A 21,641-nucleotide genomic window follows, 5' to 3' on the forward strand; every position below is an offset into this window, starting at 1 on the left:
GCACACAGGGCACCTCGGGTCTGACTTGGTTGTGCTGTGGTCTGTGTCCCTGAGCCGGCCACTCATCACCAGATGAAGCGTGGACAAAACCCCACAGCTTCGGGGTGCGCAGGAGCAGGTGGGGTCTGCCCCTTGGTCCCTCCTCTGCACCACAGGTGTATGGCGCTCCCTCTACCCCCCGCCCTAGGCCAAAGCATGCAGGGCTCAGGTAGCCCCCTGACCCAGCAGGACCCAGCCATCATGAACCTGGGGCACTGTGAACCCCTGCCCAGCTGGTACCTGATGGGGGACCCTGTGAGCAGCTGTGGGGGGTAGAAGGCAAGGGCTTCTGCCAATTCTGTGGGCCTCTGGCTGAAGTCACTTTTCCAGCAATCACGGAGCTGAGCCCCTCAGCTGGACACCCTAGCCCCAGTTAAGCTGTGGCTGAGAGAGATTGGGGTGACCTGGGGGCTGAGATAAGAGAGAGTCCCTGTAGGCTCAGTGTCTGCTCTGCCCATTGGGGTCAGAGCACAGGACTTTGGCCTCAGCCAGGTGGGGCCTCCCGCCAACCAGACCACCCCCCCAAACCCGGAGGTGGCTGTGGTGGGCCACAGCCGGGTTCCTGCTTTGCTGTGTGGTGGGAAGGGCCTGGAGCCCACCGTGGAGCTAGTCTGCACCTGGCTCAGCCGTCAGCCAGCACGGTCACAGCCATCGCCAGCAGGGACCCCAAGTCCTACCCTGTCTGAGTCATCGGAACCCACTCTCGTGCCTTCCACGAGCTCCGGGTCCTGAGAGGCCAGTAGGGCACCAGGCCCATGAAGGAGAGGGCCAGAGCCTGGAAGGAGAGGCCAGCACCCTGCAGAGCCTCAGCAGCTCTCCCCAAGGGGCGCCCGCTCTGCCACCCCTCCATGCCTGGAGCTTGGCAAAAACTTGCCCCGAATTTTCCCCAACATGTGAATGGTAACACATGAACTTGGCTCCTACTGGGAGCCTGATTCCTCCCTCAGCCACCAGAGGGGACAGGCCGAGCCTCTTGGGGACCCCATGGCTGGTGGCACAGCCGGCCGCAGCCCCGCATCCCCCAGCCCTGCTCTCGGCAAGGAGACGGCTCGCCACACTCCCATGCAGTGGTGGGGGTCCCACCAGCGGTGATCCAGTGCGTTTCTTAAATAAGTTAATATTTATTCCATTTGGCTTTGCCTCCCACCCCCGCTTCCATCCCCTTAAGAAGCCAAATGTCCCGTATCATATTATTGCAACGTTTAACCTGAATTTATGAAAGAAAGAGCCACGAGACGCAGGGGGTCGGCGGACACCTCAGCCTGGGCCCAGGTGGGGCTGCCGGCCGTGCAGGGACCCCACTGCCCCACGACGCGGGCATTTCTGGAACACCCGAGGGCAGAACCGTGGGGTGTCAGAGACGGTGACAAGGAGTGGGGATAGACAGGTGAGAACTCAGACTGAGTGACAGTGAGCGTGGCTGTGGCGGCCCCGGGGACCAAGCTGCCACCCAGACGGTATAGGCGGCCCCAAGCACGTGTTCCCTGGAAAAGTAAGTGGGTGTGAGAACGGGGCGCTGCCTGGTACCCTCAGACCGCCTCCTCCCGGTCGTTTCCCAATCTCTGTGGCGAGGGCACAGCAGCTGTCGGGGCCCCTCACCAGGCGTCAGCACAGCCTCAGACCACGGTGGCGAAACTCGGAAAAACCCACCGGTTCGAGTCAGCAGGCTGAGGGGCAGTCCCCGCGCTCTGCTCCACCCAGACCTGGCGTCTGCCTCCCTCCCCGGGCGGATGGCCTCGCGGGCCTCTCTGCTGCAGCGGGGCCTGCACTGGGGACCACGCACAGCCCCGCCCGGGGCTGCCACCCCGCCGGGTGCACACCGGCCCTGCTGCTCAGACCTGTGTGGCACCATGCCCTGAGCTACACGGGCCTGTCTACACTGTCCCCGGGGGTGGGGGTGGCTGGGGGAGACCCGGCTTTCTTTGGGGGACTCTGGAGGACTTTGAGGTGCAACCCCCATTCCTTCTCTGGGGGGTCGCTGGAGGAAACAGGAGGCTCTGTTTTGTGGGGTTCAGGAGGCACCGTAGCCCCTGAGAAGGAAGCCCTGGATTCTGGGGCCACATTGTGGCCACCGTCCAAAAACGGGCCTCCGCCAGGGCCCCCCACGTCCAGCGGCTCGAAGGCGAAGTTGGGGACGGTCAGGTGTTCCGCGCGGCAGGCGGCCTGGGCCCGCCGCTCCCCCTTGGCACCAGGGTCCACCCCCGCCCCCTCCATGGGCTCCAGGGAGTCCCTGTGCAGCACGACCTCACAGGACGGGGTTCGCCGCCGCAGAGTGGTGCTGCTGCCCTCGGCTGGGGGGGGCCGTGCCGTGCCCTCGTCCTCCACAGGGGGGTCCACGGAGATGCATGGGGGGCTCATCTTCTTCTTTCTGCGTGCCCCCAAGGCTGGCTCGGCCTCCGGTGCCCGAGACTTCACCTCCCGAGCCTCTGGGGGCCCGTCCCCGCCCCCCTGCTCCTCAGAGGCCCGCCTCTGCTCATCCGCCTGGCTCGGCTGTTCCAGGAAGCCCTGGGCGTCCATGCCGTAGAGCCCACACAGGTCCGGGTCTCTGCCTCCCCCTCCGCGGGCAGTGGGCGAGGCTGAGGGGCTCCGGGCCGAGCTGGTGATGTGGCTGACCTCCTCGTCAGCAGGATCTGGGGTCTCGGCCTCCTCCCCTCCTGGGGCCAGCGGCCTACTGGAGACGCAGCGCTGTCCAAACGTGTGTTTGCGCGTGCGGATGCTGCTGGGCCGCGGGGACCGGGGTGGGGACCGTAGGGAGGGCCCCAGGGGTGCCTGCCTCACGGGGGTCTTCCCGCCAGGCTCCCCCCAGCCCGGGCCACTGTCCCTGGGGCTGTCAACGTGCCCTTCCTGCGAGTCCGTGTGCATGGCCTCCTGCAAGAAAGGAGGGATCGGATGCGGAAGGCTGGGCAGGACCCGGCCGGCAGCCAGGAACGCAGTCACTGTGCTCCCCAGAGAAGCCGCAGACTGGGCTTACGTGCCCTGGACGAGGGATCAGGGATCAGCCCTGATATGTGGCTGAGAGGCACTGCGGCACGGGGGGAAAGGGGAGGGACGACACTCTGGGCCCAACCCTGCCTGTGCCAAACACAGGGCTCGGAACCAGGCTGTGTGCAGATGCTCTCCACAGGCGCTGGTGATCTTGGCGGGACCATGAGGATGGGGGGCTGTGGGGCTGAGCCCCTGTGGGTGGAGCCTCACCCTGCCCAACACCACCCTGAGAACAGGGGTTGTGGGGAGGGAGAGGGTCTGAGGCTGTGGGGCTGGAGTGGTCTGTGGGTACAGGTGAGGCTTGGGGGTGCTGTCCAAGGAGATGGGGTCCCCAGGGCCCTGCACTCTGTCGCGGGTTCCAGGGATGCACTCCTGCTCTCTCCTCTGGGGTACCCGTCCCTCCTCCTTTGGATGGGGGGAGCCACAGCACAACCCCCAGGTCCGGGTTGCGGACCTGGGAGCGCTTCTCCTACCTGTCTGTAGAGCAGCCGGCTGAGGCTGGGGGAGCGGGCTGCACCCCGCTGGGACAGGGCGTGGAGCGTGTTGCTGTCCCGGGCCGGGGAGAGTGTGGCCGTCGTCGAGGGGACCTGGAGAGAGCTGCAGGGCTCCCCGGGCGGGGGGTGCGCGGAGGTCGCAGGGCCTGGGGCAGGAAAGCGAGCGCCCTGCAGTGGCCAGCACCCCGCCGAAGCCCAGCCCACCTGTCCCACCTGTGTCCCTGGGCCACCTGGAGGGGCCGTACCAGGGGCGTCCGCTTCCCGCGGCGGGCGGGGATGTGGGGCTGAGGCGGGCGCCACGGGCCGGAACATGTAGCTGTCGTTGGGCAGAGACAGCACCCTGGACACGGACACCTTGCGCACCACCAGGAGGCCGGGGGCGTCCGGGCTGTGCGGGGCCACAGGCGGGGGGCCGGCTGGGGGCCCTGGGGCCTCCTCTAGGTCCGGCTCCGCGTCCAGCTCCGCGTCTTCGCGGGCCTCCTTGTTGCTCTCCTCCAGGTGCTTCATGAGCACGGCCACCACCACGTTGACCAGCACGAACTGGGCCACCAGCACAAAGGTGACGAAGTAGATGGGGGAGATGGCGGGCAGGTAGCTGAGGCAGTGCTTGTCCTCGCGGGCGCACTCCCGCAGAGTATCCTGAGGGGCGGGCCGGCGGCTCAGGGACTGGGAGGGGTGCCCCGCCTCCCAGCTCACAGCCCCCAAGGGGCGCCTTCCCTGGGGAGGTGGGCACCGCCGGGCCCACGCTGGTACCTTCATGATGCCGTTCCAGTTGTCCCCGGTGGACACGCGGAACAGCGTGAGGAAAGCCATGCCGAAGTTGGAGAAGGTGGCGTGCCGGCTCAAGCCCTCACACGGGTTGTCCTCACTGCACTCTGCAGGGAGATCCTCGCCCTGTTAGCCCACGGGCACGGCAAGGGCAGGGCACACCCGGCCCCCAGGGACCCCACTGACCCACTGTGGGCCCCGCCCTCCCCTGGGGAGAAAGCCCCCTTCTCTGAGGGTACAGGGCCCAGGCGGGTGGGCACGGGGCTCTATGGGGGCAGCGTCCTTTCACAGCAGGGGCGGAGGTGGGGGGGAACAGGACTGCTCCCTTCGCAGCAGTGGAGGCTGCCTCTGGTCCTGGAGCTTCAGACCTGGGCCCTTCCCAACGGACATGGTCCCTGTGGGCCCACAGACCAAACCCTCTGGGGCAGCTGGGCATGGCTCAGCCCCAGCTCCCCAGCCTGCCTGCGGGGTCAGCACGGTCTCCGGCCTCAGCAGAGGACAGGGGAGAGGGAGGCACCGTGAATGACGGGCCAGGCCCCGAGTCTTCAGGGCTGGGATCTGGGGCACCAGCTGCTGAGCCCTGGGCAGACCTGAACTGGGACGGATTTGTCAGCCACCTTGTGGACAGGCCCGCTGGGGGTGGGGGGCTGTTAAGCTAGACCAAGTGCCCAGGAGATCTCCCAAGGGCTCTGTGGTCACAGGAAGCCCTGCCAAGTCCCCGCCCGGAACCTTGGGCCTGGGGGAAGAGGGAGGACAGGGGGCAGGGTCTGTAGCCCACAGAGCACACAAAGTTCAGGGGAACTCGAGCACGTGTTCGTGGCTGCACAGGGCGTGCGCGTGTCCACGTGTGCACGCATGGAGATGCTCCCTTGTGGGTCTGCCCGGCCGGCACCCAGGGTCCCGGGCTCGCGGGTGAGGCTGTGCACACTCACCAAGTCTCCCGAACAGCTCCACCCCCAGGGCAGCATAGATAAAAAACAGGAGCATGAAAAGTAGGCCGAGGTTCCCTACCTACACGGGAAAGAAGCAGAATGAGGTCAGGGGCCGCCCCAGCCCCTCCCCTCGCCGGGCACCTGGCGCCCCGCCTCGCTGGCCTCCCCCGCGTCCCAGCCAGGCTCCCCAACACGGCCTCCGGGCTTTCCTCTGGACCCATGTGTCCCGGCACCCGAGCTCTGCAATCCTCCTCTCGTCCCGCCTGATGCCCAAAGCCTCCCCCGCGGCAACCCCACCTCGGTGCCTGCTCTCCTCACACCTACCCTGCACTCTGGGCCCCGGACCCCACTGCCCACAGCTCCTCTGCTGTTCGGACCCCACCGGCCCCGCACAGGGCCTGCCTCCAGGCTCGGGGGCCCCACAGGGTCGGCCGTGCAGATGGAGAGGGCCCTGAACCCTGTCCCCGGCCTGCTTGCGGGTCTGGCCTGTCCTCCCCTGGCTCGGCAGGGCATCCCGTGACCCTGTCCCCCTCCTCCCCTCTTGTCGCTCTCACAGACACAGGCTGAGGGACTGCTGAGGGCGTGGCTGGGACCCACTGAATGGGGGAGGCGGTGAGGTGCCATGGGGGTGAGTGAGCGGCCGGACAAGGGGATAGCCGGCACGGCTGCATGGACAGATAGGAGGACACAGGATGGCTGAAAGGCCGGCAGAGGGACTGGGCACAGTATAAAAAGGACCCAAGTCTCCTTCAGCTGAAGAGGCCACAGAGCATCGGGGCTGGCGCCGTAAGTGCACCGAGGGAGGACCCAGGGTCGGAGCCGGAGAGGAGTGGGACCAGCGGCCGACACGTCGTCCCCTGAAGTCTGACGAGCGCATCGGGACCATGTCCCCTGCCTGCCGCATCCAGAGCTGGGCTGGGGGCACTAGTTTCCACTCTTTCCCGACAAGCTGAGGCTCAGAGAATGCCGGCTCCCGTGCCAGCACATCTGAGCTACGCCTGAGGACGTGAGCGCCACCGAGCGTGGCCCGCCTGCGGCTTGTGCTCCTGGGGGCGTCTAACGCGCGCCCTCGGGCAGAGATGGTGACCCAGCCCGCGCCGTGGACCTACCTGGGGCAGGGCTTGAACCACCGTGTCCAGGAGCGCCCGCATGCCGGTGGCCATCTTCAGCAGCTTCAGCACTATGGCCAGGAGCCAAGCATCAGGCGGGGCCGTGTGGCCTGGGCCGGGCGGACCCTCCCTTGCTGGGGGCAAGACCGGGGGCCCCCCACCCCTGTCCCTTAAACTCCCCGACGCCACACAGTCCCCAGGCAGAGGCTGCAGGATGAGCAGAGGAAGGACACTGGGCTGGGGCCGGGGAGCCCGGCAGCAGGGCCACCCCCCATGCCCGCCGGCCTTGGGGTACTGGGAAGGGCCGGCAGGCTGCCTACCGCGGGCGATGCGGAGCACACGCATGATGCGAATGATGGTGGGGTTAATGGGCAGGGCGGCGCTCATCTCGATCTCCTCCAGCGTGATCCCCATGATGGACAGCAGCACGATGGCCAGGTCCAGCTGGTTCCACCTGGGCCGGGAGCCGGGCAGGCTGAGCACCGCCTCCCTCCTGCACCCCCCGCCTGGCCCCCGTGCTGCTCAGGTGGGCTTGGGGGGAGAGGAGGGGCACGGCTCTCGCCTGACCTTGGCCGAAGGACCTTCCCATCCCCGGCACGGCCCCACACACCTGTCCTTGAAGAACCTCCGGAACCCGAAAGCCACCAGCTTCAGTGCGGCTTCAAAGACGAAGACGACGGTGAACACGTAGTTGCAATACTTGAGGGCCTCGTCCAGCGACTGCGAGCAGAGCATCAGGCTGCGGAGGCCCCTGGCTCGCAGCACCCCTGTCCGGCTCAGCCTGCCACCCTCTCCTCTGCACGCAGGGCTGGGTGAGGCCCCCGAGGCACGGCCCAGAGATTCCCTTGTGGTGTTCTGAGCCCGCCCAGAACCCCGGCCCCACCTGCACTCGGCCCCTACCCACTCGGCAAACCCAGCTGAGACCACTCCCTTCCCCCGCAGAGGTGGGGCAGGGAGAGCAGTCCCTTCTTTAGAGCAAGGCAGGGACACAGATACAACGTCAGCACAATAAAAAGCCCAGCGCCTTTCACTTGGCCAGCTCACTCCTGGGCAGCTGCGCTCACAGATGTGCCCCAGCCAGTGTTTCCAGACCGTGGGGAGGGCCCTTCGGGGTTGGTGTCCCTGAGAGCGTCACCCACACCACACCTCCACATACCCTGGGAAGCCCAGGCAGGGCTTGGACAAGGCCGCAGACCTGGGACCCCCGGTACTGATCCAGGCCACCCCCCTGAGCACCGGGCCCCACCCGCACCCCGGGGCACCTGTGTCCCCGCAGCGGCCTTGGAGGCAGGCTGAGCGGGCATCTCCAGGCACCGGGCCCCACCTTGGGCTGGTTGTAGTGCTCCATGGACATGGTGATGACGTTGACCCCAATAATGAACGTGATGAAGAGATCAAGGTAGTGGCTAGTGCACAGCGCGTGGATGGAGCGGCGGGTCGGTGAGTAATCCGCGTAGTAGGGGCGGCGCTGGGCCTCTGCGGGGAGAGCGTGTCTGTGAGCTGGGGTGGGGGCTGCCTGTGCCCTGGCGGCACTGGGATGTCCCTGCTTGTCTGCTGGGAGGGGTGCAGCATGGGGACTGCCAGGGGAGGGCCCCGGGCTCAGATACGAGGCATTTACTAGAGACAGGAGGAAAAGAGTTCTCCAGGAAGGGGGGCCCTTCTAGGTAGAAAACGGCTCCCTGTGAGCCCAGCTCCCACTCCTAGCTGGAACCACAGGCTAGGGGCTGGGGCAGGTCACTGTGTGATCTCCTGGGAGCCCTGGCCCTGGGACAGGTGCTAGGTGTGGGCCAGGCAGCGGAGATCCCACCTGGGCCCTGGTCGGTCCCCATCCCAGCCAGAGGCTCCCGCCACGTCGGGGTGAAGACACCTTGATGATGGACACTGAGCAGACAAGAGCCTTCCTGGGTGCAGGACCAGCCCCATCCCCAGCCCCAGCGGTTGCTGGGCACGGGGGACGTTGCCCCCTGCTCCACCTCAGCCTGGACACGAGCTGCCTCTGGTCACCAGGCCCACAATGTCTCCCCTCCTTGTACTCTAAGAGCTCAGTGGCTACTCCCTGCTGCCTGGGCTCTGCCGAACCTCTGGTCCATCTGGCGCTGATGCCACGACCTGGGGAGGTCCTGTGCTGGCCAACGGTTCTGCCTGCACTAAACCCTTTGGAGCTTGTCAAAATCCACTTAGCACTGGGTGAGGGCACAGCTGCCATCACTGCACATGGGAGCAATCCTGGGCCACAGAGCCCCGCGCAGGCAGCACCCAGGGTGACAAGTGCTACAGCTGCCCCGGCCGGATGGCTCAGGGCCTGGGAGGGCAGGGCTGATGGGCACTGACCCCTCCCTGGGACCCGCATGCCCCTCGGGCTGGCGTGCGACCACTAGAGATGGTTCAGCTCGTCAGGCCGGCAGCCAGGCAGGCGGAGCAGCCACAGGCGGGCAGGGGTCCCAGAGCGCAGAGCTGCAGGCAGGCATGCAGCCAGGCAAAGGGTGGGACCCAAGCTCAGAGGCAGCAGCACGACACCGGGCAGGTGAGCCAGCAAATCCTCTTCCCTCCCACTGAGGCTGGTGCCCAACCCCTGCCACCCCATACCTGTCCGGCAAGCAACCCCAGCAGGCCTGGCACCAGAGCCTGCAACATCCACCCCTCCCCACAACTGCCACGGAGAAACCGAGGCCAGGCCCGCCCACAGCCCCATGCGCAGAAGCGGGGGCTGACACATGCAGGGCAGGGGTGGGGGCAGATACCTGGGCTGGGGAAAGTGCCTGGAAAGACAAGGAGATGGTCTGAGCTGGCCTCGGCGGGGTTGGGCGAGAACTCCACATGGGGCAGGCAGGGCGAGGACACTCAGCAGGCCCCCTGCTGCCCCCAAGCTGACTGGGACTTCCCTAAGACCCTGACTAACTCTGGCAGCTTCGCTTGCTCGACCCGTGGCCCGCGAACTCTCACGGGCGCGAACCGGCCCCTACAGCCACGGCCGTGAAGACCACGGGTCTCGTTCATGTCCTGTGCTGCTCGGGAGGAGGCCCCCTCCTCCTGCCACACGGCTCTCCCTGCCCCGGCCCGGGCATCCAGGGGATGCTGGGGTGCTGGGGCTGGGAGCCCGCCTCTCAGCCGGCGCCCAGATCGCAGGGCACGGGGCACGGGGCGCAGGGACCGACCGCCGCCAGCAGCGCCTTACTCCTGCGCTTGCGCTGCAGCCGCCGCTGCCGCTTCTCCTCACGCCGCCGCGCCTCCTCGGCCTCCTGGTGCTGCCGGCACTTGTGGAAGTTCTCCACCACGACGCCCACGAACATGTTGAGCACGAAAAAGCTGACGATGAGCAGGAAGGAGATGAAGTACAGCAGCATCCAGGGGTTGTGGTTGGGCACGGGCTGCGGCACACAAGTGACACGTGGGTGCCTGCCCCCCACCCCTGCTCCGGGGCACCCCTTCCCAAGGACGGCGCATGCCCTCCGGGGTCAGAGACAGAGCCCTGAGATGGCTAGAAACTCTGAGGCCGTAAACCAGCCTCCTGGGAAAAGGTTCCTTGAGATGCCTGGAAGCTGGGGGACAGGGGGTCCCCACGGGAGGTGCGCGCTGACCCCTGCCCCGTACCTGCTGGTCTATGCCCACGGCATCCAGCCCGTCATACATGATGTTCACCCAGCCATCCTTGGACGACAGCACAAACAGGGACATCAGCGCCTGTGAGGGCAGAACAAGGCTGGTCACCACAGCTCTGCGTCTACCCAGGGGACCACACCACCCAGGCTGACCGTGGTGCTGGTCTGCGCCCCCACCTGCGGCCCTGCGCACCTGGCCCAGGTTGTCGAAGTTGTACTTGCGCCGCACCCAGCGGTAGTGAGCCGCCCAGCACTCAGCCTTGGTAGAGATGTTCCTGGTGTCCGCGCCTTCGCAGTAGTAAAACTTGCCTTTGAAGAGCTGACCATAGGGCAGAGGTCACCTCGCGGCCTGGTCCCGTGCCCCCGGCCCCCCAGACCACCCCCACATGAACCCCTCCGGGCTGCCGGCCGCTGCAGACCACAGCCAGATGCCCGGGGCAAGGGGGGTGCGCACCTGCACCCCCAGGATGCCAAAGATGATGAAGAAGGCGCAGCAGATGAGGACGATGTTCCCGATGGGCCTGAGTGAAGATATCAGGGTCTCCACCACCAGCTTGAGGCCTGGAGCTCGGCTGATGACCCTGGACGCACACAGCAAAGGCGGGTCCCTGATCCCAGCCCGAAGCCCATGCAGGCCCCGCCTGCCTCGGGCCGCAGCCCACCCCCCCCCCCCCCCCCCCCCCGCCTCGCCCACCTCAGGGGCCGCAGCGTCCGCAGGAGCCGGAGCACGCGCAGGATGCCCAGGATCTTGGCGCCCCCGGCCGAGGCCATGGCTACGATGATGTCCACCAGGGACACCAGGACCAGCAGCCCATCCAGCACGTTCCAGCTGCTCTGCAGGTAGGCGTGACCGCCAGAGACCAGGCCCAGGGCCACCACCTGGGAGGCACAGGGGGGAGGAATGCAGGTGGGTGGGGCGTTCGAGGAGCACAGAGGCTGGGGGCTGCCGGGTGGGCAGGCGGGGATCCCCCCAGGCCTGGTACCTTCACCATCATCTCGGCCACGAAGATCGCCGTGAAGATGTAGTTGGAAACGCTGAGGAAGACGCGCTCCTGCAAGCACAGGGCGGTGGGACGGGCTGGTCGCGCCCCCCTGGACCCCCCCAACTCCCCCGACTCCCTGGGCCCAGGAGGGCGCCTCACGGTGCTGCCCGGGTCGATGTCGGGCCTCTCTAGGGCGATGGTTATGCAGTTGAGGAAGATGAAGACCAGGACCACGTGATCGAACATCTTGTGGGCGATGATCTTCTGGCAGGTGACCCGGAACCTGGACGGAGGGGCGGGGCCAGTGAGCCGCGGGGGAGGGCCCGAAGCAAGGCCCACGTGGTGGGGACCGCAGGGGGCGGAGCCAGCTCCACGCAGGCCCGCCCCGCAGCCGGCGCGCCCCGCCCCTCACCTGTTCTGTGGAGAGAAGAGGTACAGGGCCCAGGGCTCCCGGCTGCGACACCAGGCGGGCTTGTAGGGTTCCAGCACCTTGTGCAGGCGCAGGCAGCAACTCTGGGGGTGGAGGGGTACAGGTCCTCAGGGCCCCTCCCTGCCAGCCAGCCCCTGGGCTCCCAACTGGCCCACCTGGGACACTGAGACCCACATGGGGAGTCCATGGAGACCCCCTCCCCAAGCTGACCTCCATCTTGCGGAGCTTCCCTGGGCAAGGGGAGTGCCTCCCTGAGGGAGCCCTGCCCTCCTGCCCATCTGGCTACTCCCCTTGGCCGGAGGCCAGGCCCTGGGGCTAACCTGCTCCAGAGGTCCCCGTGGAAGAGCTGTGGCCATGTAACCCCTGTTGAGCGTGGCTCAGCCAGTCCTGCTCCCCCCACCCCTGACCTGGGGCAGCCGAGACCCCACGCATCGCATGCCCCCAGTCCCAGTCTCTCCGTTCTGCTGTGGGGAACGGGTCCACGATGGGAGGGAGGTGTGAAGACGCGCCTTCACTCACATCCTCCACGTCGTCCTCGAACTCAGTGGGATCCTCCTTGTGGCTGTCGATGCGCAGGAAGAACTCGCCGGGCAGGGCCAGCACCTGCCCATTGCAGTCCTGGGACTTTGGGGGCAGCAGCGCAGCCGGCCGCGGGGGCCGCACGTCCAGGCTGCTGTGGTGGTCCAGGGACTCAGCACGCCGCAGCGGGACGGGGCGTGTCTCTGGGGAGGCCCCTGCCCCGGGCCTGCCATCCTCCGCCTCCTCGTCCGTGCTGCCCTTGCCCTCCCCAGACAGCAGGGACTCACGTTCCCCACACTGGCTCCGCCGCTTGAGGCTGGGTGCGCGGCCCAGGCTGTTCCAGCTAGAGCGCCGGCTGCTCCAGGCACTGTTGGGGCCCCAGTGGGCGCAGGGCGAGCTCCGGAGGCTGGACTGCGTTGGGGAATAAGGAGTGAGCAGGGCCAGTGCCCCGAGTCCCCCCACATATCCCTGGGGCCCTGGCCACAGCGGCCGTTCCTGCCCAGCAGCATTACTGTGAACACAGCGATGGCACCTGCAATGGATCGCCCCCTTGACTACACAGATGACTGTGTCAGGGGAGCACCCAGTGACCTGGCATTTCAGCATGTCCCTGTGGCACCAAGCCCATCCCCTGTGAGTTAGAGACACAGGCAGCCAATGTCTGGGGCCAAGATGGGCTGCAGCCGGCCACCTGCGGCCGCTGTGGGCTGGGGGCAGGCGCAGGTGCTTATCCACGAGCCTGCGCCCAGCTTCGGGCTGGGCATCCTCACACAAGGCGCCAGTGGCCAGGGCGGGGGCCCACATCAGCGCTGAGCGGGCAGCGTCTGGGATGTGTAAAGACAAACCAAGCGGCTGTGTCAGGGTCAGGGATCTGGCTCCGCTGCTTCATCCTCCCTCCTGTCACTCGCGTCCCCTTCCAGGGAACAGCTTGGGCTAGGCATCCCCACAGGTGCCTGTCCCCACCTCCCGGCTGGATGTGTCTGCTTGCTGGCTGCCCAGGGCCTCCGCAGCAGGCACAGGAGATCCTGTCTCCACGGGGCACCCCTCCACCTCCCCCTCCTCTGCCCACCCTCCCCGCCTTCAGAAGCAGCTTCTCAGGCATCCCTTGGGTCTGCAGGAAGCCCCGTGGCTTGGGCTCTGCAGGACACCTGCCCCGCTTCTGCCACGGCATCTTCCTTTCCCCTTGGACATGCGCTCTGTGCCTGCCAGCCTCTAGCCTTCACTCCGGTCAGGAGACAAACTCGTGGCCTGGCGTTCCGCTGGAGAGGACGGGGCCACGTGGTCCCGCGCCTGCTCTACGCGGGCTCCTTCTGCGAGAGCAGGAGCTTCCGGCTCTGTTTATAGAGACAGAGCGGTTGTCTCCGCTTGGAGACAGAGATTTGTGCAGTGTCACTAGGGTGTGTGTGGGGGCCCACACTCCTCCTGGGGAGAGGCCATGGAGACCCAGGTGAAGGGGGTGCCCTGAGGCCGGGGCAGGGAAGGGTCCCTACCAGCGACTTCTGGTCGCCCAGCTGGGGGTCCACAGAGCTGCTGCTGCCTCGCCGCGAGTCCAGGAGGCCGGGGGCCGGGTCCAGGTGCGGGGAGCTCTTGGGGGTGGGCATGGGTGTAGCCGCCGTGCGCATGATGAGGGGAGGGGGCAGGCTGCCTCGGCCCTCTGGGTGCCCGTTGGGGGTCACAGCCAGTGAGTACATCTTCATCTCTGGAGGGAGAAGGGGATGCTCGCCCCGCGTGGCTTCCAGGAAGGGAATGCGCTGGCCCAGAGCCTGCCTGTGGGAGTCCCAGCTGTCCCAGTCCCACTGCCCACGCGCTCACCAGTGGCCTGGAGGTCTGAGAACTTATCAAAATCCTCCTCCAAGTGGGTGGATGTCTTGTCATCATCTGTGTCGGACCTGTTGGCATCCCCCTGCGCCCCGCAGAGCGGGAAGGCAGAGCGGAGTCCCCTTAGGTGGGAGCCATCTGTGCCCAGCATGCACGGGCGGACTCCCCAGGGACAGCCGGGCCAGTCTGCAGGCAGGCATGGCCGGGAGCGCTGGGCCTCTGAGTTGCCACCAGGGTTGGGGGGGTGGTTGCAGGATGGAGCAAAGCCCCCTCTCTACAGTGGTCTGGGTGGGACTCCCACTCCTCCACCCTCCACCCCTCACCTCTGCCTGGAAGCCCTCCACCAGGATAGCCACCAGCAGGTTGAAGAGCACGTAGTTGCCGAAAGTCATCAGCGCCACGAAGTAGAGGGCAGCCCAGGAGGAGGTGGAGGCCATGCCGTTGTAGAGGACCACGTTCCAGTCCTCCTGGGTGAGGATCTAGGGGGAGGGGCCGTGAGGCAGGGAGTGCAGCCAAGTCCCAGTTGGGGGGTGGCAGGGGCTCAGCACGGTATCTCTGCAGCGCCGGCCTCAGACAGGCCCAGGCACACCCTTGGGGGCTGGCTGGAGCAGGATAGTGGCTCTCCTGGGGATCACTGTCCCATCGGGGGACACCTGCACACGCTTTACCTGGAACACAGTGACGATGGCCCACAGCAGGGAGTCAAAGTTCTTCCTGTCCGGGACCGTGTCTCCAGTGTCTGTCGTCAGGCTGAACTTGCAGCCAAAGAGGTGCATGCCCAGGATGCTGAGGGCAGGGCAGGGGTGAACTCAGGAGGTGAACTCAGGAGGGGTGCGGGGAGGTGGGCAGCAGTCACCTCCACACCTAGGGGCTGCTCCGCCCCGGCCGGCCTGCCCCCAAGCCCTCCTGGCGCCCAGGGCCCGGCCTTCCCAGTGGTTGGCGTGAAGACGGAGCCCGGGGTGGGAGGGACCCGGGGTGCCCATCTCCCAGGCCAGCTGGCCAGCCGGCGGCTCAGACACCCCTGCGCAGGGCCGGGCTGCGCCCACCTGAAGATGAAGATGAAGAGCGTCAGCAGCATGCAGAAGGTGGCCACGTTGTCCACGGTCTTCATGAGCACCACCAGCTGCCGCCGCAGCGCCGGCAGGAAGCGCACCAGCTTCAGCACCCGCAGCAGCCGGAAGGTCCGCAGCACCGACAGCCCGCCATCCGCCTGCCCCACGATCTCCCACACGCTGCGGGCCGGCCGGGCCGGGGGTCAGCAGGGGCCCCTCCTTGTCCCACGGCCTTGACTGTACGGCCGAGAAGAGGCGCGGCCGTATCGGGGAACCCAGGGGGCCAAGGGACCATGGCAGGGTGGCCAAAGCCCGCTGGCTAACTGCCGGCTGCCAGGAGCTGCTGGAACTTGGGCTCTGGCCTTCCCCACCCTCCTCCTTCACAGACAGCTGTGCCTACCTCCCTCCCTGCTGGGGGGACCTCTGGACTCAGAGAGCCCTGCTTCCTCCTGGGGGAGGGTCACCCCAGATTTTCCCCCTCCTTTGTGTTGATCTGGCTGCAGCTGATGCCACCCAGGCGAGGTGGCCTTCCTTGCAGGGGCTGAGACCTGAGTGACCTCCGGCCAGGCGGCTGAGCGCCTACTCTGTTCCTGCAGGGAATGGCTCCCCCGTGTCCTAGCAACACCTGCCCGAGAAGCAGCGGACTATGTGCAGCTGCCAGCAGGGAGGGACGTGGCCCGTGACAGCTGGTGCCCGACTGGGGCTCAGCTCTGTGGGGTGGGGGGTAGGGGCGTTCGCCTGACCCCAGAACTTCCTGGGCCCCCGCAGTCCAGCTGGGAGGCAGGGGAGCACCTGATGACCACGATGATGCCGTCAAAGATGTTGTAGGGGTTGTGGATGTAGCCCAGCGGGCCACAGGCCAGCAGCTTCAGCAGCATCTCCAGGGCAAACATGCTGGTGAAGACGATGTTGCTGATCTCCAGGGCGCTGGTCAGCTCATCGGGCTGTGGGCGGCGGGGAGGCCGTCAGGGCCCCTCCACGGCTCCCACCCACCAGGGACGAGGCCTCCCTGCCACCAGGAATCCAGGAGCAGGCAAGGCTACATGCAGGCAGCACTGGGGGGCAACCTGACCTGGCTGCCCCCCGGGAGAAATTGGACCCGTGCTCTGACCCCGACTGTCCCCGGCTTCCCGGGAGCCCTGCTGGCCCAGCCCGGCAGCACGTCCAAGCTCCGGAGCAAGAACAGGCCATGGGAACTGAGCCCTGAGCATTCGCTCCCAGGTTCCAGGGTGGGCAAAGGGGAGCCCAGGGTGCAAAGGGCATGGGAGCCACCTCAGATCTGCTGCCGCGGTGTCTGGTGGCCTCACACACCCCTTCTGGGGGCAGAGACTACAGGGGCCTTTCTTACTGGGGACACGCTGGCTCACCTGTGTGTCCGCACCTGCACGTGTGTGTGCGTGCCCACCGCTAGCACCAACATTCCCACCCATGTGCTCGCCCGAGCACTTCCCAACATGGGGCCTGCCGCTTGCATACATGTGTGTACCCGTCATGTGCACAAGTACACGAGAATGTGGGTGTATACGCGCACAGGTTCCTCCTTACCAGGGACTCCCCTGAAACCTCCCGGTGTCCCTGCCTCGACCTCCCTGTACCCCTGCCCCAGAAAGAGCCTCTCAACACGGGGCCACCACAGACTACTGCTGCTCAGATGTTCCCTGAGTTGTTTCAGAGTGAAAAACATCACTTAAACAACTGGAAAAGCCCCAGGAGTGGGACTCAAGGAACACCCATTTGGTCACTAAAAATGACCCAGCCTGGTCGCCAGAAACGACCCCCTCTCCCTGCCAAATCTGGCTACTGCCCCTCCCTGCTGTGGTCCCCGTCTGGGGCAGGGGCCAAAGAGGCCCAGTGTGCACGGTCGAGAGCTTCTATGGCTGCTGGGGGCACCAGACATGACCCCAGCGCCTCCTCCTGGGGCCAACCCATGCTCTGGCCTTTTGTGAGCATGCAGTGGTCCCACCCAGTGGTCCCAGCTTGTAGAAGGGGTGCCCCCTCTGCGAGAGCTAAGCCAGGAGCATCCCGTCCTCAGAAGCACCAGATGCCCTTGGCCCTGCTGCCTCTAGTCAGTGCTGGCACCCTGGACCCCGGGTCAGGAGGAAGCTCTACGCGGGAAGTGTGGCGCGTGTCCACACTCGCTATCGACAGAGCCCTGGCCCAAGGAGATGCGAGCATCTCTCGAACAATGGACAGAAACCTCCTGCGGCCAAGCACACCTGCTCCGACACCGGCCCTGCCCCCGCCACACTGCAGCCCTTCTGCAGGGTCCCACAGGAGCACAGGCTCCCCGGGGGGCACGAGGGCCATCCCAGCCCCTCCCTCACCTGCTCATGGTACTCCACGCCCATGCTCAGCGTGTTGGTGAGGATGGCCACCATGATGCCACGGTTGAAGTACTTGCTGTCCACGATGCGGCACAGCTTGCCACTGAAAGCGGCCCACGCGTGGCCGAGCCCACCCTGCTCGCCCGGGGCTGCCCGCCGCTGCGCCCGTGGCCGCGTGCTGCCCTGGCCCGGGGCGTCGGCCGCTGGGGGGGCCCGCATGGGGTCGCGGCGGTCCCCGTGCCGCACGTCCTGTGTGAACTCGTACACCGCGTTGCCTTCTGAGCCTCCGCTCTCAGAGTCGCTGAACTCGAGGTCCGGGTCGTCCAGGGCGCTGGCGCAATATGGACAGTCCTTCAGCTCGCAGGTCAGTGTGCCTGCCTGGGGGCTGGGCAGGGGGCAGGGCACGCTCAGGCCTGAGAGGTGGCTGGGGGCCCGGCCCAGTCCTGCGGGGAGAAGAGCACGGGCAGGGTCAGGCCACAGCCTGGCGGGGCTCCTGTGGGGTACACCAGGCGCGCAGCTCGACCGGTAGCAGAGACGCACTATCTGCCGGCAGCTGCGTTGTCCGTGGAAAAGGCACGCAAGTGCCATTCTCGTGCCCACATTGGACAGGTGTAACGAACGTCAATGCCCTATCTGTCCCAGCGTGTCTGAACCCTCACTGCTCTGATCCGAGGAATGCACACACCACCCAGGGCCCACCATACGGCTTCCTCATGCAAAGTTTCTGGAGCCAGAGGTGTGGCTCCCACCAACGGCCTGCCACCGCCTCCAGGCGCCACAGCTCCGGAGCCCTACAGGGTGGGCTGGGCTGCAGCACACACACTGTGGCAGGCTGGGCACACCCACCCACCTGCTCCTGATGCACTATGGCCTGCACCCCTGCACACCCCACCTGGGAAGGCCTCTCGGTTGTGTGGGACCCAGTGTCCCTCCGACTGCTTGTCCGAGGAGGGTGCAGCTGAGCCCCACGTGGGGGAGACCAGGAGTGTACTGGGGCACACCTGGTCCCCTCCTAGACACTCGCAGGCTCTGGGACCTCAACGTTACCTTCTGTACCCCACACCCCAGCATCTTAGCCTAGAAAAGGGAGCAGCCACTCCTCTAGAGTGACCAGCCACAGACACGGGCGTTTAACCACTCCCGGGGCCTGGTGGGGCAACGGAGCACAGGCCTGGGGGTCTGATGGGGTTTATCAGTCTTGGAATTCTCCTATCCTTGTGAGGTTCGTGTCTCACTTGTACTGGGGCTGAGGCTTGCTGTAAGTAGAAGGAGACCTGGCGCCCTTTTCCAGACCAGCGGCATCGAAGCCCGAGATGCCCAGGCCTGCCCCCACCCCCTTCCCATGAAACCCGAAAGGAGAAAGGGAGACATCCCAAGAGTCCTGTCTCCTCATGGCTCACCCAGCGTGGGTCCCAACCTCCACTGCAAGTGGGGGGCTGGGTCCTTACCGTGTTCCCCAACCAAATGCTGGATCTTCTCGTAGGGGTCGGCACCCCTCAGGCTCAGGGGGCTGTGCTCTCCGGCTCCTGGAGGCCCGCCAGCCCGCTTCCCCGTGGGCCCGGGGCCGGTGCCACCTTTGCCGCCCCCCGCGGATGAGGGCAGGATGGTGGGGTAGTTCATGGCTCTCAGCCCCGTGGCCAGCTTGAGGTTGGCGGCGGCGGCGGCCGCGGTGGACGCCACCCGGGCCCTCTCCTGCGGCCCCTCCACATGGCAGTCTGCGTGGTACACGCTGTGCACTGACTCAGCATCGGGGGGCCCACGGCCCGGTGAGGGCGGCGAGGGCAAGGCCCCAGCCCGCACCAGCCGGGTGTCCCCGGGGCCGGGCTCGGGCCGGCGGGGGCTGCCGTGGCTGAAGTGGTAGTGGTGGTGGTGGTGGTGGTGGTGGTGGTATACCAGGTGGTGGACGGAGGCCGTGGGCCTGCCCGTCCGCCTTGGCCGCCGCCCGGGGCCCTGGCCGTGCAGGCCGCTGCTGGGGTCTACCTTCTGGCGCCAGCGGCTCTGCCAGCGTGCATACAGACGCAGGCCGCGCCGCTTGACCTTGCGGCAGATGTGGCCCACATACTTGAGCAGCTCCTCGTAGCAGCTGCCTGGCTCGGAAAAGCTGGCCAGCGTGCTATCGTTGGAAAGGTAGCGCGCCCGCTGCTCCCGCATGAGCTGGTTCTCCCGCTGCTTGGTCTCCGAGAACTGCGTGGCGATCACCACCAGGCACAGATTGATCATGAAGAAGGAGCCCACCTGTGGCAGGCGGGCAGTGGTGAGCCCCCAGAGGCCGGCCGTGACCCGTCGCCCCGCCAGCCTCTGACCAGGGAGCTGCAGAAGAGGGCGGGGCGGGTGACGGCCAGCAGGGCAGTGACCGAGTCCCTGAGGGAACAGAGCCCTACTGCGCACTGCTTGTTCTCGGGGCTGGGGACACAGCTGGGAGCGTGACTGGGTGGTCGCCCCACGATGCTGGGGTCCCCGCTGATGTGAAGCCGGAACCCAGCACCTGCCACGGGCGGCTCAAGCTAAGTGCTCCCTGCCCATCAGCACGGCCCACATGTGAACAGGAGAGTGACACACGGGGGTTGGGGGGTGGGGAGAGACTATCCTTTCCATAATCTGTATAACTCGCCACCCCCACCCCTGACCCTGCAGCTTCACTTCCTCCAGGAGCATCACCAAGCAACACTTCTCTGCTCGTGCTCGTGATCAGAAACAAGGGGGCAGGACACCTCCCCATCTGTGTTCACAGCGGGGTCCTCGTAGACCCTGCCCGGGTCACCTCCGAGCCTGGAGGCCCACGTACACTGTGGACGGCTGTACCTGGCGGGGGCACCTACGCTAGAGAGACCTATGTCTTCGGGGCAGCCTGCTCTATGAAGCACTGGGTCTGTAGGCCCATGAGCACTGGAGCAGTCTGGGAACCCCAGACACGGTCCTGCATCTCCTGCAGCCTCCAGACAGGACCCGGCTGTGGGAGGGCCAGGGGGGCTGCCGGAGGGCTCCTGGAGGTGGGCCTTCACCAGCAACGCCATCCTGCTGGGGGCCAGGAAGAAGCCCCCCGCCACCCCATGGGCAGCCCTGGCCCTCTGCCACCCCGCCCTGCAGCTCGGCCAGCTTAGCGACCCTGAGCATCAGCGGAGGCTGGGAGGGTGGCTGTTGGGAAGGGGCACAAGAGTGCCCGCCGAAAGGGGACTTTGGCGGTCCGCGGCCAGCCGTCACGCTGCCAGGGCACCCCCACCCGCAAGCACTGGTGAGCACCCCGCCCAGCCCCCAGGACCTGCCCCATCGCCCGCACTCACGATGATGAGCAGAATGAAGTAGATGAAGTTGTAGAAGGAATGAGCGTCCATGACGTAGTACATTATGTCCACCCAGCCCTCCAGCGTGATCACCTGCGGGGGCAGGCGGCTACACACATGCATGGCCCCGGGAAGGCGGCGGGGCCTCCTCGCCAGTACCCCTGTGGCCCTGCACACGCAGTGCCCGCCCACCCCCGCCCCAGCCCCAGCCCGGCTGATGGGGAACCTGAGGCTGGGCCCTCCACTGCAGAGCCGGGACCCACCTGGAAGATGGCGATCCACGCGTAGCCAATGTTGTCGAAGTTGATGGCGCCGTTGTGGGGGTTGGAGCCCCCGGAGCGGCACACGTTGTAATACTGGTTCCAGTTGATGCAGGCATTGTGGCCAGCACCAGTCAGGCCCTCACGCTGCGGCTGCCCGTAGGCCTCCCAGCCCAGCGTGCACTCCACGCGCAGCTCCCGGCGGCTGGGGATGTGTGAGCACTTCTGCATGCCATTGTCTCGGCGAGAGGAGCAGATGAAGGGATTCTCCTCGCCCTCCTCTGTCTGGTAGTACGGCCGCAGGAAGGTGAGGTTGTTGTTTCTGTGGGCAGACGGCGTTCCCGGAGCCGCAGAGGGACGCAGAGACGAGACAGACAGACAGAAGAGCAGAGAAACACGGAGAAATGCAGGGTGAGACAAGCAGCAACAAAAACAGCATGACAGGCGATCAGAAATGGTGAAACGAGCAGATTAACAGGGAAGTACCCAAAAGCACACGTAAAAACAAAGAAATGAAACAGATCCAGAAAAAAAAACCCAGCTAACAGTACTCTAAGAAAAGTGCGTCCCTAGAACCGGAACTGGAGGGAAGGAGCCTGAGGGGCTGGAGAGGTGGAGCATCTGGAGGCTGCACATCTAGGGGCCGGGCAGGAGCATCTGGGGTGGGGCTGTAGGAGAGGAGCCTACTGGGGGCGGGGCATCTGGGGGCGGAGCATGTAGGGGCCAAGTGGTAGGAGCAGAGCATCTGGGGTGGGGCCCTAGCGGTGGAGCATCTGGAGGCAGAGCATCTAGGGGCCGGGCTGAAGCATCTGGGGTGGGGCTGTAGGGGAGGAGCCTACTGGGGGCGGAGCACCTAGGGGGCGGAGCATCTAGGGGCCAGGCTGGAGGCGTGCAGCACCTGGGGTGGGGCCAGAGGGGAGGAGCCTGCTGGGGGCAGACCCTGCTGGGGGCGGAACATCTAGGGGTGGGGCTGGAGGCATGCAGCATCTGGGGTGGGGCCAGAGGGGAGGAGCCTTCTGGGGACGAGCATCTACAGGTGGGACTGGAG

The 21,641-nt window shown here is 66.5% G+C and overlaps 1 protein-coding gene across 2 annotated transcripts in view; it reads right to left on the minus strand.

Annotated features, from left to right (window-relative positions):
- Positions 1–1,144: 1,144 nt before the first annotated feature.
- Positions 1,145–21,641, minus strand: part of CACNA1H (calcium voltage-gated channel subunit alpha1 H) — a 56,301-nt gene continuing 35,804 nt past the window's right edge. Inside the window, exons 7-35 of one of the 2 annotated variants that reach the window (XM_032327700.1) lie at positions 20,597–20,915; positions 20,334–20,426; positions 18,501–19,287; positions 17,053–17,495; positions 15,521–15,672; positions 14,723–14,908; positions 14,345–14,462; positions 14,000–14,155; positions 13,671–13,761; positions 13,349–13,557; positions 11,859–12,269; positions 11,322–11,422; positions 11,069–11,192; positions 10,910–10,978; positions 10,621–10,805; positions 10,381–10,507; positions 10,120–10,245; positions 9,919–10,008; positions 9,503–9,695; positions 9,069–9,086; positions 7,652–7,803; positions 6,938–7,047; positions 6,648–6,781; positions 6,328–6,398; positions 5,219–5,297; positions 4,272–4,393; positions 3,764–4,157; positions 3,498–3,664; positions 1,145–2,907 (exon numbers count right to left, since the gene is read on the minus strand). In XM_032327700.1, coding sequence (XP_032183591.1) covers positions 1,900–2,907; positions 3,498–3,664; positions 3,764–4,157; positions 4,272–4,393; positions 5,219–5,297; positions 6,328–6,398; positions 6,648–6,781; positions 6,938–7,047; positions 7,652–7,803; positions 9,069–9,086; positions 9,503–9,695; positions 9,919–10,008; positions 10,120–10,245; positions 10,381–10,507; positions 10,621–10,805; positions 10,910–10,978; positions 11,069–11,192; positions 11,322–11,422; positions 11,859–12,269; positions 13,349–13,557; positions 13,671–13,761; positions 14,000–14,155; positions 14,345–14,462; positions 14,723–14,908; positions 15,521–15,672; positions 17,053–17,495; positions 18,501–19,287; positions 20,334–20,426; positions 20,597–20,915 — 6,235 coding nt within the window. In that variant the 3' untranslated portion in view covers positions 1,145–1,899. The remainder of the gene's footprint in view (positions 2,908–3,497; positions 3,665–3,763; positions 4,158–4,271; positions 4,394–5,218; positions 5,298–6,327; positions 6,399–6,647; positions 6,782–6,937; positions 7,048–7,651; positions 7,804–9,068; positions 9,087–9,502; positions 9,696–9,918; positions 10,009–10,119; positions 10,246–10,380; positions 10,508–10,620; positions 10,806–10,909; positions 10,979–11,068; positions 11,193–11,321; positions 11,423–11,858; positions 12,270–13,348; positions 13,558–13,670; positions 13,762–13,999; positions 14,156–14,344; positions 14,463–14,722; positions 14,909–15,520; positions 15,673–17,052; positions 17,496–18,500; positions 19,288–20,333; positions 20,427–20,596; positions 20,916–21,641) is intronic. The other variant, XM_032327701.1, reaches the window with a different exon arrangement.

This window comes from Mustela erminea, chromosome 20, assembly GCF_009829155.1.
Source record: "Mustela erminea isolate mMusErm1 chromosome 20, mMusErm1.Pri, whole genome shotgun sequence".
Classification (NCBI taxonomy): Eukaryota; Metazoa; Chordata; class Mammalia; order Carnivora; family Mustelidae; genus Mustela; species Mustela erminea.